The sequence below is a fragment of the Eschrichtius robustus genome, chromosome 19 (genome assembly GCF_028021215.1).
Source record: "Eschrichtius robustus isolate mEscRob2 chromosome 19, mEscRob2.pri, whole genome shotgun sequence".
In the NCBI taxonomy this organism is placed as follows: Eukaryota; Metazoa; Chordata; class Mammalia; order Artiodactyla; family Eschrichtiidae; genus Eschrichtius; species Eschrichtius robustus.
In genome coordinates this window covers 20,448,012-20,464,893 of record NC_090842.1, presented here as the reverse complement: position 1 = coordinate 20,464,893, position 16,882 = coordinate 20,448,012, and the positions used below count along the sequence as shown (strand labels likewise).

At 56.0% G+C, this 16,882-nt stretch overlaps 1 protein-coding gene across 1 annotated transcript in view; it reads left to right on the top strand.

The window, feature by feature from the left end:
• BEAN1 (brain expressed associated with NEDD4 1) overlaps positions 1-9,283 on the top strand; it is a 37,883-nt gene extending 28,600 nt beyond the window's left edge. Inside the window, exons 4-6 of the mRNA XM_068527100.1 lie at positions 2,694-2,957; positions 7,760-7,910; positions 8,941-9,283. Coding sequence (XP_068383201.1) covers positions 2,694-2,957; positions 7,760-7,910; positions 8,941-9,283 — 758 coding nt within the window. The remainder of the gene's footprint in view (positions 1-2,693; positions 2,958-7,759; positions 7,911-8,940) is intronic.
• Positions 9,284-16,882: the final 7,599 nt, after the last annotated feature.

The window sequence follows — 16,882 nt, the reverse complement described above, 5'->3', positions numbered from 1 at the left end:
GCGTCTTCAGGGTGACCCCATGGGACTGGCACCTCCGCAGCAGTTTCTGCATGCTGAGCAGGGCAGGCATGCACACACAAATCCAACCCTAGGTTCTCATTCTGGGCACCTCCACCTCCTTGCCATGGCCAGCTTTCTGGTAGCACATCTGCCTTGGATCGTGGGGTGACCAGTACATCCCAAACCATCGCAGCAGCTGGAACAGACTGAACAGGACAGTCGAGAGCAGTGCGGACCCCATACACTCCTACCCTCCCCAAGGAGGGCTGCTGTCTCTGACATTCCCAAGCCCTGCCATTGGCTTCAAAGGTGAGAGGAAGAGGGTGACATTGGTTGGATGGCCAGCTGGCTTGTACTTTATCAGAGAGAATACGGTAGCAGAATGACCACTGGCTCAGCTCTAGTCCAAGGCAAAGCCTGGTCACTGGCTCAGGAGTGAAAGCACGGTGGACTAGACGAGTGGTGGCCAAAAGCTTTGTCTCATGACCAGGGTAATCACTGTGTGAAGTGCTATGTTGAAAAGGATGCTGAGGCTGCCTCCTGGGCCAAACAGGAAGAGAATGATTATCACTTAGCCATATACTGGCTATATATGATTGTGGTGGGTTACTTAATATCTTTGAGCCTCAGTATCCTCACCTATAAAATGGGGAGAACATAGCTTCAGGGATGAAGTGAGCTCTCAGCACAGAACCTACACATAGTGGGGGGTCTCAAAACAGTGGTCTGTGTTTGGCCCTCAAAGAATCCCAGAAATCTGCTTACCCTGGCATTTTCATATTAGAGGGTCAGGAAGCACGCATGCTCAGCCAAAGCCCAAGGGCAGCTCCCTCTCCCCAGTGAAGGCACCTGCAGGGGAGCAGCTTACAATGAACTTCAGCAAGCAAAGGCTTGGCTCTCAGGCTAGGATGACATTCTGGCCCAGGCAGTAGGGCCTTGAGGCCAGCGCCTCCTAATGAAGGTCAGTAGGCTGCAAGAGCCACCAGCATGGGCCAGAACTGCTGGCAAGGCATGTTCATAGCTCAGGCAAAGGCCCCAAGTTCATGCTTCACCTCCCTGTCCCTGACATGGGCTGAGTGTGGGAGAGGCTTTTGGAGATGGTGCTGGAAAGGGATGGGAAGGTACAGGAGGCCACAGTTGAGTTTCTACCTTCTGATTTGCTTAAGTCCATGCCCTCACCTGGGAACAAAGCCCTCCTACAACGACCCAGGGAGGTAACCATCCACACTCTGCTTGATTACCACTCAAGACAGAGACCTCATTCCCCGGAGGCAGCTCAGGGCCTCCCTGCCACTTCCCCATCTGGTCTCAAGGCTGCAGCCACTCACTCAGTACATGGCTTGGGCACCTTTGGTGAGCCCAGGCCCAGTGCTGAGCTTGAGGACACACAGAGCAATCAAACACAAGCCCTGGAAACCATACATAATCATATGCGACAAATGCAGAACAGGGACTGGGACACAGGCTCTGGGAGGACAGACAGGGGGACCGCTTTCAGAACAGGGCCCAGGAAAGCTTGCCCCTGACCCTGTGGCTCACTGAGTATCTGAAGCTGGCTCCCTATGGCTGTCCAGAGATGGGACCTGCACCCTCAGGAAGGGCTCATGCCTGGGGCAGGGGACAATGGAGAGTGAGCTCGGGACTTTGAAGCTTGGGCCTGAGTTCTCACTCGGCTCAACCACAGAGTAACTGAGTGGCCACGGGCTGGTCACCTACCAGTGCTGAGCATCAGTCCACGCATCTGTAAATGGGGAAAACCACATCCCTGCCCAGCTGAGTGGGAGGGAATTAAGGGGCAGTCACAGACACTCACTAATGTGGTGCTGGCTCTCCCTGAGCGAGGCAGCAAGTACCCATGGATGGTCCTGGCTGTTTCTAACCCTTCCCTGGGACCCCAGCCCCCAGGGCTCCATCATCTTATCTTATGGGAGGACAAAGCCATCATGGGCCCCAGAAGCTTCCTTTAGTAGGGCTCTCAGGGACCCACCATACCACACCCCTTCCTAGAAGCCCCTTCCCACCTCTCTGCACCTTTGTCCTTGTTCTTCCCCTGCCTGGAACACCTCCTAGCTTCACCTCCTCTGGGAAGACTTCCCTGATCTGACCCAACCCACTGTCATGTCTGGGTCAGTTACTGCTCATAACCCCAGGCCTGCCTGATTTCCCTGGAGTCCCCTCGGTAGGTTTCGCCCCTGAGGCAGGAGACCAGTGTTGGAGGCCAGCACATCTGGTCCTCATACTCTGACCCCTGTGTATCCCCCATCCCTTCCCAAGACTTTGATAAAGTCATGCTGACCTTCCAACCTCATGTCTTGGTGGAATAGAGTCCTTGTCTAGCACTGAGTCAGGTTCAGTGAGTTCAAGCCTCAGCTCTGCCGCTAATTTGCTGTGTGACCTTGAGCAAGTCCACTGCCCTCTCTGAGCTTCCTTTTTCCTTTCTGTGAGTTGGTTGAGCTCCTAGGCCAGAGGCTTCAGAGGAGAGGCGACGAGGTCAGCCCTCACTAGCAGAGGCTCTTGCAGGCAGTGGGCGAGGCGCTGCTCCCCTCCTCCCTGGAAGGAACAGTCAGGATAGAGACCTGAATATCCTCCATTTGTTTAGGGATGAATAACTCACAGGGAAGCAGGGAGGGAGGAGGAAGGTGTGGGGCAGGGTCCGTGCCCCGGCTCAGTGTCCTCTCTCTCTCTATCCACAGTAGCTCGATACAACCGCACCAGCTACTTCTACCCGACGTTCTCAGAGAGCTCAGAGCACAGCCATCTGCTTGTGTCTCCTGTGCTGGTGGCAAGCGCAGTCATAGGCGTGGTCATCATCCTCTCCTGCATCACCATCATCGTGGGCAGCATCCGCAGGGACAGGCAAGCCCGGCTCCAGCGGCACCGCCACCGCCATCGCCGCCACCACCGCCACCACCATCGCCGCCGCCGCCGCCGCCATCGAGAGTACGAGCACGGCTATGGTGAGCTGCCGCCCACCCCGGGCCCTGGGACCCCTGTAGCCCAGGAGGCATCAGGGAGGTGGCAGCTCTGCCATGGGTGGCGCAGGGTGGTCAGAGGAGGCATCCTCGAGGTCATAAGTAATCAGGAAGAGCTCAGAGGCACTCACCATGTCTCAGTGGCATAAGAAGCCCAGTTGTCTGCCAAGGGTGAGGCTGAAGGGCAAAGGGAGAGTGTGGTGCTCCCTCCCCAGCCCTGGCCACTGTGAGACCAGGCCTGCCTGTTCCTACCCTTGTATCACCAGCCTGACCCTTGGAGAGTGCAGGGCTCCTGCTCAGAGCAGGCCCACCCCCAACAAGGAGCCCAGGTACCACCCTCGACCTCCCCCCACCCCAGGATGTGGCCGGTCAGGCCCAGGACGGCCAGCATGCCCACCTCACATAACTAGACCCGTGCCCTCCACTCCTTCTGCTCCTCCCCAGGCACCTCTTTCATGCTCCTTCCTGCCTCTGCACCTTTGCATATGCTCTTCCCTATGCCCAGAATGCCATTCCCCATACTTCCCCACCTGACAAAAGCCTACTTGTCCTTCCAGACCTGGCTCAAATACCACCTCCTTTTGGAAGTTTCTCTGGCCCCTCCTCACCTCCCCCCCCAGGCAGGGTTGACCCCCATTCCCTGTACTTCCTTAGCATTGTACCCACATTCCCATCAGTACCCCGACACAGGATGGCTGTGTTGCATCGGTGAAAGCAGGAGCTGCATGTAGCTCTCCGAGAGTTGAGCTCACAGCCCAGAACAGGACCTGGCCCAGAAGAAGTATTCCGCGGGCAAGGGAAGGAACCACTTCATTTCATCCTCACAGCAAGAGCTGTGTTAGCCCATTTTAAAGACTGGGAAGCTGGAGGGACTTGTTGAATGGCCTGAGTGCCCCCGAGCCTGCGCCTCGTACTTAGAGCCTAGGAGAGATGCCCACAGGAGTTCCCTAGATTAAGGTTGAGAGGTCAACCTTGGCCTTGAGGAGAGAGATGGACCTAGGGGCAGGCTAGTCCATCCTGAGTCTGTGGTGGAGCCACAGGGCCTGTGCCACATGAGCAAGGCCCTGTCCCTGACATCAGAGCAGGTGGGGTGACAGCAGGCCACAGCCAGGCCAAGTCTGGGGTCAAGCCTCTGCTTACCCACCCCCCCGCTCCGCTGACTCACAGCAGCCCTGCAGCCCTGTTACCGTGGAGACCCCTCTGTGGGGCTCCCGCCTCTCTGCCCACTTCTATTCTCAGCTCTGGCTTTGGCACCTCCTTGGGGCCTCAGCAGGGCGCCTGGAGGTGCTGATGCCCTTACACCACCTTCTAGCCTTCAGGGGGTGCACAGGTGCTGCGAGGAGCCTTGGAAAGAAGCCAGGGAAGAGGGGACATGAAAGCAGCAGAGCACCAACAAACACCACCCTAGTGGCCCTGGGGACCCTCTGTCCTTCAGATGCCCTCCCCCTGGCTCTAGTGACTCAGCCTCTCCCAGGCTCTCTCCCACTGCTCTGGCTGCTCCTTCTCAGACTTTTTGGTGGATTCCTATTCTCTGAGGAGAGGAATATTAAGGTCCCTCAGAGCCCAACCCTGGGCCCTAGCTCCTCTCTCTGTACCCACCCCATCTGTACCCATGTCCATCTCATCCACCAGCCAGCTCCAGGCACCACCCACCACCCTCACCCAGACGTTCCCAAGACACCACCCGCTTAAGTCTCAGAGGCACCTCAGACCCAGGGGGTCCAAAACAGCCTTCATCTTCCACTTCTTACTGCACAACCTCAGGAAAGTTGCTTAACCTCTGTGAGTCATCTGTACAATGGGTACACAGGGACCCACCCCAAAAAGTTATTGTCAGGACTAAATTAGCACAGTACCTGGCTTATGAGTAAGTGCTCAGTAAATGTTAAATATTTTCATGATCTCTCCCTACCACCCCGAGAAAACCTACTCCGGGGCCACTTCACTAATGCTACAACCTCCACACCTGCCAGCCACTGGCCTGGCACCTCCAAGGCATTCTCCACAAGACAGCCAACATGACTGAATTGTGACTCTACTCAGCACTACTCAATGGCTCCCCATTGCCCTCAGGACAAAGTTGGTCCTCCTCTGTCTGCCCACAGGGCCCTTCTGTAGGCTGGTCAGGTGCAGAGAGAGGAGCCAATGAATGTTTGAGAATGAATGACGGGGTGAGTGAATGAGAGAGACAGAAAGACCGAGAAAGAAAGAAAGGAAGGAAGGGAGGGAGGGAGGGAGGAAGAAAGGGGGGCAGAGAGAGAGAGAGAGAGAAAGAGAAAGAGAGAGAGAGGGAGGGAGGGAGAGGAGGGAGGGGAGGGAGGGGAGAGGGGGGAGGGGGGAAGGAAGGAAGGAAGGGAAATTCTCCTTCCATAAGATGGAAATACCTTGAGCTTTAGGAGACAGATCTGGTCCCCTTTCACTTGCTGGGGCTTTAGAGCAAGTGGCTTTATGTCCGATTCGTCATCTGAGGGAAGGGAGTAGCCACTGTCCCCCTCTCACAAATTGCTGAGGGTGAATGAGATCGTGAGGCTAGAGCACAGAGGTGCTCATGGATGCAAATTCCTCTTTCCCCCTCTCCCGGGCCTGTCAAAGGTTGTTAACCTTGGATTTGGGCTGAATAATGAACCGAAGTATATCTTAGCTTGGGTAAATAAGGGAAGAGGGAGATTTGGGTCTCCCTGGACCATTGGGGTCTGTGCTGATGTTGAAGACAGGAAAGGAAAGGAGATAAGAAAGGAATTTGGGGAGTTCAAATAGGGTGTGTGTGTGGGGAGGGGGTTCTTTCCAGCTGTTCCTCAGGACCTCCACCCAGCTGGATGTCTGGGACTGACCTGGGTCATCTCAGGAATGGGGTCTGGGCTAGGTGAGTGCCTCAGGGAAGCCTCAGTTTCCCTGAGACGCTCAGCCTCTGGGGGGCCCAAGAAAAGCAACCCAGGGAGAGAGCGTAACAGCAGCGTGGTTCGGCCCGGTCAGCTCTCAGACCTGCCCACCAGGAAACAGCCTTAGCTTTCCCGAGGTCTGGACAGCCGTAGCCCCCCCACCACTGGCACTGCAAGGGGGGCCTTCCCCGCAGCAACACTGGCAGGGACGGGATCCTGGCACCAGAGCCCAGCGGCCTCAGTTCCGCTTCTGTCCTCATGCACTTATTTCATGTCTTCCTCTCTCCTGAGTTTCTTCCCCAATTTCTTCCCAAAATTCTCATCCTTCAGCTGGTGCCCTAAAAGGAAAAAAATCTCATTTCGGCTCCTTCTTACAGCATATGTTATTGGGTTCCTTTTTCCTAGTAGAAAAGTAATATGTGTTCATTGCAGAAAACCTTTAAAATACAGAAAATATAAAGAAGAAAATAAGGGTTCTGATCCTGTCCTCCAGACAGAGCCGCTGTTAACATGTTTGGAATATTTTCTTCCGAGAGCTTTCTCGATGTCCATAGATAACCCTGGGACTGCACCTGCAGATAGTGTTTCATATCCAGATTTTTCCATTCATTGCTGTATCGAGGTGAGAAAAAGAGATTTGGGGAGTAGAAAGAGCAATCTTTGGGGTCTACAGACTATGCATGAATTCCAGCTCCACATTCTACCAGCAATGCGACCCTGAGCCTCTGGCTGTAGAATGGAAAGGGCAACTGCAACGGTGCTGCTGACCTCAAAGAAAGGTCATGAGCCCCACCCCAGACAGACAAGCCCCGACCCTGATGTTACGCCCTGCCCTCTGAGGGGAGGAGCCACCTGGGAACCCGTTGGAGGTGGGGGGGAGACCTCATGTCTCAGCCAGTTATCTTTGCAGTTCCCACTGTCCGCCCACCCCGACCCCCCCTCTACCAGACCTGTCAGAAACTGGGAGGTGGAGGAGCCGGGACATCCAGCCACTCTCGGCCCAACCAATAATTTGCTGTGTGGCCTCCAGCAAGACACTGAGCCTCTCTGAACCCCAGCTGTAGAATGAGAAGATTGTACTCCATCGGCATTTCCTAAGCAGTGTTACTAGGTCTCAGAAAATAAGATTCCGTGGCCAAATGCTGCACAAGCACAGTTATATGTGTTTCTCAGCTGTGGGACATTTCAGAGCCTTTGATGTACTATGTGATAAAAACGAAAACAAGAACAAACAAAAAAACCCAGAAGAGAGTCTAGTATATGAAGTCACCAGGAGTCATCAGAGAAACCCCTTTTCTCCCTGGGATACCTTAAGGGAGGGAGGCCTGACCCCAGAGACCTCTGCTGTCCTCATTCCCTGACACTTCCTCCCCATTTTTTGTGCCCCAGCCCTTCTCCACAGCTCAAAGCTTCCTGTTCACCCTACAGTCTTCTTTCACAACTCCCCCCACTTGGCTCAAGCTGTTCTGTTCCCTCTGCCAGGCCTGCCCCTCTTCCCCTGGCTGATTTCTAGACAAGATTCAGCTCTGGGAGCCCTTCCCCCCAGGAAGCCTTCCCTGCCCTCCAAGCTGGGTCAGGCCCGTCTCTGCTCCCACAGCCCCAGTACAACATCTATCAAAGCTTGTGACATGCTGCCCACTACCAGGCTGTCCGCAGGACCGGCTGCTCACTACCCTGGGAGCCCCACCAGGGCAAGGCCAGCTCTGCTTCCTCTCTGTGACCCCCATGCCCAGCAGGGCACTGGCGCTCATATTCTGGGGCTGTTGCTGACGGAATGAAGGCAGCCCTCCTTGGTGAGGGGCAGGATGGTGAGTTGGAGAGAACAGAATCTCAGTGGCCTCAGGCAGACCTGTGAGGACCCTCCCTGGCACCAGCCTGAGGCCCAGGCTGAATGTCCGTTCCCTGCAGTGTCCGACGGGCACACGTATAGCCGCTCGAGCCACAGGACACGCTACACCTGCAGCCCTGCTGAGGACTGGCCTCCACCCTTGGACCTCAGCTCTGATGGGGACGTGGATGCCATGGTGCTCCGAGAGCTGTACCCAGATTCTCCACCAGGGTAAGGAGGCCTGAGAGGGCAGGGCTCTGGGCAAGAATCCCCAGCCCCCATGGGAAACAGCAACACCCCAGATGGAATAAATGCAGAAAACATCTGCTCAGTGGGCGTGGCCATCTCCTCACCCTCCTGACCAAGCTGGTCCCTGTAAGGTGGGGTGTGACTCAGCAGATGTCCCTGAGAGACACTCGAAAAGGAAAAAGGAAGAAACGTTCAGCTCCTTCAGGCTGGGTGAAGAGGTGAGGTGGAAGGTCCAGGCCCCAGCCCCTTAGTTTGCACCCCCAAAGCCCAAATCACATCCACTGGGATAGGCATCATTGTGTCCAGACTGCACTCGTGGCCATCAGGTGGCCCTGTCCCATGGGAGGGATTCTTCCCCGGGGAGCCTTTGGGTCCTGTCCTGTCCTGCCAGCCACCCTCAGGCACATCGCCACCAGTTTGTACCTGAAAAGAGGAGTCTGGGCCTCCATCACTTCCCCGCCAGGAGACCACTTGGGCCCCAGAAAGAGCCCCATCCTCCCCATCACCCTTTACCCTCTGCCCCCAGGGGCACTGGGAGGTATGAACTTCGCCTGCAGGTGGGTGCTTTTTCGCCCTGCAGCCATGGGCCCCAGGGGCACCTTCCTAACCCTGGAAGGGCCACTTTGGGGTGACTTGAGACCCAGAAGTGTCTGGCAGCCTGAGGCTGCTCCCACCAGCACCACCCACGCTCGGTGGCCAGCCTGCAGATGCTCCAGCAGCAGCGGCTACGGTTCTGAGCGATCTGAGACCCAGAATTCGGTGGCTCGCTCACTCACGTTCACACGGAACACCGGGGCTGAGTCAGGGCCAGAATCCAGGTCTCGGTGGTTCCAGGGTGCCCCTCCCCAGGGAGTAGAGGGGTTTCATCGGATTCAGCGTGACAAAGGCCTGACCTGGTCCATGCCGGGGCAGCTTGTCGCTGTGGCTAGGCCCCCGGCCCTCGGGGCAGACCCCGCCACCCACCACTGAAGCCGGCTTGCACAGGGCCCTGAGGGAGCCTCTTCTCTTGCAGTTACGAGGAGTGTGTGGGGCCGGGGGCCACTCAGCTGTACGTCCCCACGGACGCCCCGCCCCCCTACTCGCTGACCGACTCCTGCCCTGCGCTGGACCGCGCCCTGGATGCGGGCAGTGGCCGCAGCCCCGGCCAACACCAGCAGGCACAGAGACCGCAGCGCCAGAGTGGCCTCTGCACCATTTCCATGGACACCCTGCCGCCTTATGAGGCCGTGTGTGGGGCCAGCCCCCCCCCATCGGGCCTGCTGCCACTGCCGGGACCAGAACCAGGGCCGAGGAGCTCCCAGGACTTGCCCACCCCAACCCGGGCCCCAGCCTCAGGCCCAGAGAGGATTATATGAGGGACCCAGCAGCCGGGTCCTGTCAGCCCCTCAGGGCTGAGCCACACCTTTCAGGCACGCAGGGGCGCGCACGCACACACACACACGCGCACACACACACACGCGCGCATACACACACGCACACGCACACACGCGCGCACACAGATGTGCACACATGGCACCCCCACATGCACACATGTACACACAACTTGGACACACGCACACACTGATGCACCCATGTGCGCACACACATCCAGACACGCCCCACACGTGTGCAGACGTGCACACACATAGGCCCCCACACACACACACACAATCCCATCTGCGAAGGTTTCATTATAAAGGAAGCTCTCCCGACCTCCCAGTCTCCTCCCCAGCCTGTCAGTGATGCCTCTGTAGCCAACGCTGGGAGAAGAGAGGCGGAGAAGGGACCAGGGCTCATCCCGCCCTCTCCACGGGCCTGACTGCCCTGCCCGCACCAGGCAGGCTGTGCCCAAACGCGGATTCTGCCTCCGAAAGCTGCTCAACCGTCCCAGGTCAGCTGCCTGCCCCGACCCCACCCCAGAGCAGCTGGTCCTCCCGGCTGGCAGGACAGGCCTCAGTGAGGCTCAGCTCCGCACTGTCCCCATCTCCCAACCCCAGGGCAGAAGAGCCACAACGTCAACACCCTGCCACTTATAGGGTAAGGGACCTGGGTCTGGGGGCTCAGGCACAACCTGGAGACCCTCGCAGCCCGCCTTGCCCATCCCTCGCCCAGTGCCCTCAGTCTGGTGGTGCTAGCGGAATCATCTCCGAAGCCCCCACCCCAAGCCACGGGTGATGGGCAGGGCCCTTGGTGGGCATGCGGTGGTGGTAGTGGGTCACAGCTGTGCCCACGTCAGTCCAACCACTGCCCAGGACTGAGGGTCTTCAAAGAAGATGGAGGGCTGCCGGGTACAGTTCTGAGGAGAGGAGCAGCCCCTCGCTAAGTACATGCCCAGCCGACCATTACGGCCTAAGCTTGAGTGGGCTGGAGTCAGACCCCAGAAGCAGTGCTGTGCTCCTGGGCAGTGGTGCATAGTGGGGAATTGTGAGCCAACGCATTCTGGTCCTGCCCTCCATGGAGTTTGAGGAGACGAAATGAAGGGGATGTGGGCCCCACTATGCCACTGCAAAAGCACGAGTGGCTACATCTCGGCCTTGCTGCCGGGGGTACCACGGAAGGGGATACGTGGGCCTGGTTGTAGAGACTCAGATATTGGCCCCTGAATCCCAGCAATTTCCATCAGAGACCATGCAGGTAACAGAGCTGAAGTTACCTTGAAGACACCTGAAGACCCAGCCTGCCAGAGGGCGGCAGCCCAGCATCTGTGAAGAGTGTCCCCGCCGGCATCACCAGCGGCAGAGAGTTCTCAAATCCACCCTGCCTCCCTCCTCACCCCCTCCTTAAACAAGAGCACCTCCAACCATCCTCTCCCCCGCATTCCAATTCCTCCAACAAAGGGCTAAGACAATTTAGTAATCCCTTTCTGAAGAAGAGAGGCGGCAAGGAAAGCAATCGTGAATTTTATTTTCTGTAGAAATAGAATTTCTTCTGGTGCAGAACTGAAAGGAATCCACCCAGAGGTTCTGTAGCATCCTGGAGCCCCTGACTCCGCCCGGGGGAGGGACCTTGTTTACAAGCAGTTCTGTCCACCTTTGTGGTGTACAGTTTCCTAGGCAAAAAATATCTGTCTGTTGTACTGTATAGCCTTTAAAATGCACTCCAGGGATGAGACTCTTTTAAGAAACGCATCCTGCTTCTGCAACCCTAGAGAGTGCTGGGGGGAGGGGGGTGGGCGCGGAAAAGATAAAAATCCCCACATGCTCATCAGTGTTTGAGGGATGGAGCTGAACAGCTTTTCTTGTTCCTGGATTAAGCGCTAAATAAGCAACAATGTATCTTTTCTGTGTTCAAAATAAATATATCAATAACAAATGTTGCAAGAAGTAATATGATCAAGGAGCCCATGGTGGGGCTGGCACCATCTGAAACTTGTAAGGAAGGGAAATGGTAAATAGCAGCAAACGGATAATATGTTACTTCTCTCAAAATTAGCAGCCATTGAAGCCTTGTCATTCTCCTAGTGACACGGATATTTGCGTAGCTAGTGACTTACACGAGTTAATTTTTTTTAACCTCTCTAAAACATGGCATCATTTCTCCAAGACTTGGCCAGTGTAACTGCCACCAAGACAGGCCATAAACTTCAAGTCATAAACTTCAAGACTCCAGGAACACCAGGGACTGCACTTTGACAGCAGTTGGCTCTCCACACCCTGATGGCTTTGACTACCAGGAAGGGGGTGGGGGGCGGGTAATTAGACTGAAATGAGTTGTTTTCTCCCCCTCTGCAAAAATTCTCTTCCTGTCTCTGCTTTCCATAAGACCTTGGCTTTGGTCGTTGATTCCTTGGCCGACAGAGGCCGGTTCCCTTCCTCTGTCACTATTCCCTCCCACTCGAACTCAGGCAGAGTGCACTAGCATAGTCCTAAACCCCCAAGTGCCCTAAAAGTGGGGTGCGATCCTGAAGGAAGGTACAGCCCTGTCCCAGATCCCAAGAGGCTTGCGCCCGCCAGCCCCACTGCAAGCCCACACTGCCACCTGCTGGCTGCCTCCCGCCACTGTTCAAAGCAAATGAGTCAGCCCCTGAAACTCCCTTCTCCCACTTTCTAACCCACTGCCTGCGGACACTCATTGTTGTAGACAGAACTTGTTTTGGTTCAGGGCTTGTCCTCCACCCTTGGGATGTTCCATAAAGTTTAAATCGTTCAAGTACCCCATTTTCAGGAATCACTCCTGCCTCCACATCTCTCTGGCCACAGCCAGATACCTAAGTGCCCCTTGCTGTGTACAAAATAATCACTCCCCTGTCCTTCTAAACACCACTGTGTATGGCTCAGGTGCCACCTCTGTGCTCTGAGACCCCTGCTCCTGGGAATGAATGTAGCAGCCTTCATGGCGATGGTGCCCAGCCCACGTGGTGCCCGTGGTGACCCCAATCGGAACCATGCCATGCCGACACCCAGTTCCAACAGCAAATACACTCAGGATCCCCCTGGCCCAGGGCACTATCGAGCTCGGTGTTTTCCACCTCCTCCATCCACAACGTGCCTTGTGTCCACATACGGTGCCACATCCAAGGTCCTTGTGCACACTCCTACAAGGAGCCTGGCTGCCTCCCTCTGCCAGGGGCCTGAGGGGTGGGGCCAAGGAGAGCATCCTGGGCCCCAAGGAGATGGGAAGTGAAGTCAAATTCCCAGGATGGTGGGAACAGGAGGAGGGGCAGGACCAGGCCCTGTGACAGGATGTGGACACAAGGGGCTGATGAGGAAGGCGACCCTGGGAGTACCACCACAGAGTGGGCAGTGAAACCAGGAAAGGAAGGAAGCCCATGCAGGGTGTCGTCATGCTGGTCACCACTGTGGGCAACTGAGCTCCATCCCCTTGGCAACTCCGAGAGACTGCGTGGAGCTCACCTTAAAGTTAGTCAGCTGACGGGGAGGGAGACAGATTACTCACACGCAGCTCTCAGACTCTCAGGGGTCATTGTCTGAGGCTGCTCTTCTGTGAATGTTAATCCCTGCCCCTTGTGCGCTGAGCAGGCACCTCTGGCCAAAGAGAGTCTTCAGACAGGGGAGCTGCAGCTGCTGGCTGATGAGGCCACCGCCACGGTCAGCACAAGATGCCGCTGGACGAGTAAGCACGGGCACGGCGCACTCCACGGCCTCCAGACAGGGCACCCACAGCACCTGCCACACGTGAGCAGCAGAATCACCCGAGGGAGGGAGGAACGAGGGTTGATACCGAGCACGGCCGTCCAGAGCCGCCCCTCAGAACACCCACTGGCTTGCACCAGCCAAGCCCACCCACGTATATACACAGGGGTCTCTCACACCAACTTCCTAGAGAGACCCTCGGGCACATGCCCGTATGCAGCATCACTCAGCTCACACCACTTGTGGTCTGTATGCATTGGCTCAGATGGCTTCACTGCACACACACTTGTGCCCCTCACACTCAGAGCTCACACGCTCAGGGGTCCCACATGCACACCCCAAGGCCACCCATACTCACACTCGGGTGTCATCATCGGTGTCCCCCAGAGACTGACTAGGCTGGGGGCACGAGCAGTGGAAGCACAGGCAGCGTTATCATCTGAGAGAGCAAATCCTCTGCCCCGGGCTCTGCTCTGCTCGACCTCACAGTGCCCCTCCCCAAGCCCAGGTGAACTCTCTCAAATCAGGACCAATTGCCTGGGGCAGGCCGGGTGCTTCTGAGCAGGGACGGGGCTGGGCATGCCTTTGCCCCCAGGGTTGCAGCCCAGCTGTGCCTGCTCAGCATCTCTCCAAGGAATCCCAGGTCTGCAGGGCCTCAGGCCCTGTGGTCACAGCCTCAGCCAGACCGCAACTACGCATCCCCACCAGCCTGACTCCTGTGACATTGAGCCAGGCCCTTTCCTTCTCTGGGCCTCAGGACCCCATCCCCCATCAGCCTATCCTAAGTCAAAGCACCCCCCCACAAATCTCCAGCATCCCCTCTCCTCCCTCTGCCCCCCTGCATTGTCCCCAAAGCAAGTCACCTTGGCAGGCAGAGAAAGCAGGTTCTCACTAAGCCAGTCACTCCCCTGAGGGCCCAGAAAGTGTGAATAATGCGATTAACACTAAATCCGACAGTTCAAGAGAAGCAGTGGTCCAATGGGGGGAGGAAGCTGGCATTGGAGAAGCAGGGCTGACCCACCTGCGAGAGGGCAGGGAGAGGAATGGATCCAGGCAACCTGCCAGCGTTCTCCCCCCATGATCTTGGACCACCCTGGAGAGACTGGGGTGGAAGGAAGTTCACAGACATGACGGGGCTCCCAAGGGCTGAGGACTAGGATGTCCAGAATGAGTGAAGTGCTTAAATCAACAGGTAACCAAAAGCAATAGGAGAATCAAAAGGGGGGGGGGGTTAAATTGTGTGTACCAGTTTGGTAAACTTCGGTTTAACATCTCCAGGCCCCTCCTCAGAGAGCAAATGAGGCCAAGGAGAGAGACAGAGACAAAGAAAATTAAAACTCTTTTGTTTTAAACCTCCCCCCAACCCGATTCCATGGTCTGGTGACCAGCCCTTCAAGATAATTCAGTGGCCTGGGACCCATCCCCAAACCTGCCACTTCTATTCGGTGATCTTACAAATCTTTGGTATTATGGAAAAAGCATGGCCTTGGGTATCAGATAGACTTGGTGTAGTACGCTGAATAATGGCCCCCCTAAGATGTCCAGGTCCTAATCCCCAGAACCAGTGAATATGTTACCTTCCATGGCAAAGGGACGTTGCAGGTGTGATTAAGGACCTTGAGATGAGTCAATTATCCTTGATTGTCCAGGTGGGCCCAGTGTAATCACAAGGGTCCTTATGAGAGGGAAGCCACAGGGTCATAGTCAGAGAAGATGTGATAAACTGAAGCAGAATGAAGAGAGAAGTGAGAGATTTCAAGATGCTATACTGCTGGCTTTGAAGATGGAGGAAGGGGCCACAGCCAGGGAATGCAGGTAGCCTCCAGAAACTGGAAAAAGCGAGGAAACGGATTCTCCCCTAGAACATCCAAAAGGAACCAGCCCAGTGAGACTGATTTTGGACTTCTCACCTCTAGAATTATAAGATAATAAATTTGTGTTGTTTTAAGCCATTACATTTGCAGTAATTTGTTACAGCAGCAATAAGAAACTAATATACTTGGGTTTTAATCCCAGCTCTTACCCTCCCTGCCTCAGTCTCCTCATTCATAAAATGGGAGGAAAGGGGATTTGGCCTAGTGATGGACAAGGGCCTCTCTGGCTCTCTTTGGCCCCAGGCTGTCAGGATGCCAAACGTCCACCAGCATGCTCCCACCCACCTTGGCCTGCACAGCCCTGACCTATGTCTCCTACCCAGAAGGGTGGTCAGATGTGACCTGGACTAGTTACCTAAACTTGCTGAGCTTCAGGATCAGATGAACTCATGTGTGTGAAAGAGTAGCATCCCCACCATTGGACCTAAAAAATGACTAACCCAGACCAGCCTCCAGAGGGAGAGCTGCCACTCACTGGGAGACCCATTTCCAAGTAGCACTCCCATGAGGAAGTAAGTTCCCAACCAGAGGGGTAGGAACCGCCCTGGCCACAGAGCTCAGAAAAGGTTGCAGGAGGCAAGGGAGTTGGGGGCAGGGAGCAAACAGACCCCGGGGGCAGGGGAGTTGGGGGCAGGGAGCAAAGAGACCCCAGGTGTGGTGAGCCCAGGTCTGAGGCCGCTCCAAGGCCAAGCACCAGGCAGATGCCCTTCCTGATGATTGGAGGGGCAGGAGGCCAGCAGAGTCTCACAGAAAGCAAAGGATGGTCAAGAACCAAGTCTTCCTGGGCTGTGTTACTACAAGGTCACAGCCAGCTCCTGCACATCCACCACCCCCTCAACTGGGCTCTCCAGACTGTGAGCCACCGAGGGCAGGTGCTTTGTCTCATTTGCCTCTGAAGCCCCCGGGCTGGCATGGACAGGGCCAGGCCACCTGCTCAAGGATGACACTGCCCCAATCACCATATGAGAACACTGAAAGGACCCAGGGTCCAAGAAGTTGGGAAACAGAGCACAGGTTGCCCCCTCCTAGAAACTCACACCCCCAGTGAGCGCCCACATGAGAGGTCCTAAAGCCAAGAAGCCTAGAGACCTTACTTAATCCAGTGGTTCCCAAATGCATTTGGCCACAGGAAATCTTCACTCACATAAGATTGATTAAAGCCCCAAACAAGTGCTCCTAGGTGGAGCACACTTTGAGAAATGCTGACCCACATGGAACGAGTGAGTCACTGAGTGGCTGAATGAATAAGTGAATCATCGCTGAATTAAGTAGTGGGTGAATGGAAGGAAGGGAGAAAGGCGGGGGAGAGAGGGAGGGAGAGAGGGAGGGAGAGAGGGAGGGAGGGAGGGAGGGAGGGGGCAGTGGAGGGAGGGAAGGCTTGATGGGAGAGTGCATAGGTGATTGTATCCATCTCAATTCCTCCAAAAGCTGTCCCTGACTCAAGATCTGGGTATAAATAGTTCATGTGGGAGGTGATCCCAGGAAGCACAGTGAAGGAGTCAGGAATTAAGACAGGGAGGGAGAAGAGTCAACACAGATGCATCAATGAGCAGGTTATTGCTGTGGGCAACCGGGGTGATCCACTGGGGACCCTCTGAAAGACAGAGTAGAACACACCTCAGAACTGTCCCACCAAGGGCAGGAAGCTGGGGTTTCTATCCACTGACCCTCCTTGGTTGGCTGAGGGTTGCCCCTGGGTGTTAACTCCCTGGCACTTGCAGCCCGCACACCAGCCAAAGAAGGCTCTCAAGCAGGAGGCATCAGGAGCCTGCGCAGGTGACATCAGGGCAGGCTGAGGGTGCTGGGCGGCACGGGCAGCGACCGCTGCAGAGGGGGTGTGGAAGGATGCAGGCGCTGCTGTGCTTTCCCACTTGCTCTTGGGGCAAGGCGAGAACCCAGACTGACCTTGGCTCTGCTCCACTGGGAGGAGATGAACACAGCCCCAGAGTGACAAGCTGTGGCAGGCCACACCGTGCACAGCTTTCTCTTTTGCTAACACAACTTCCTC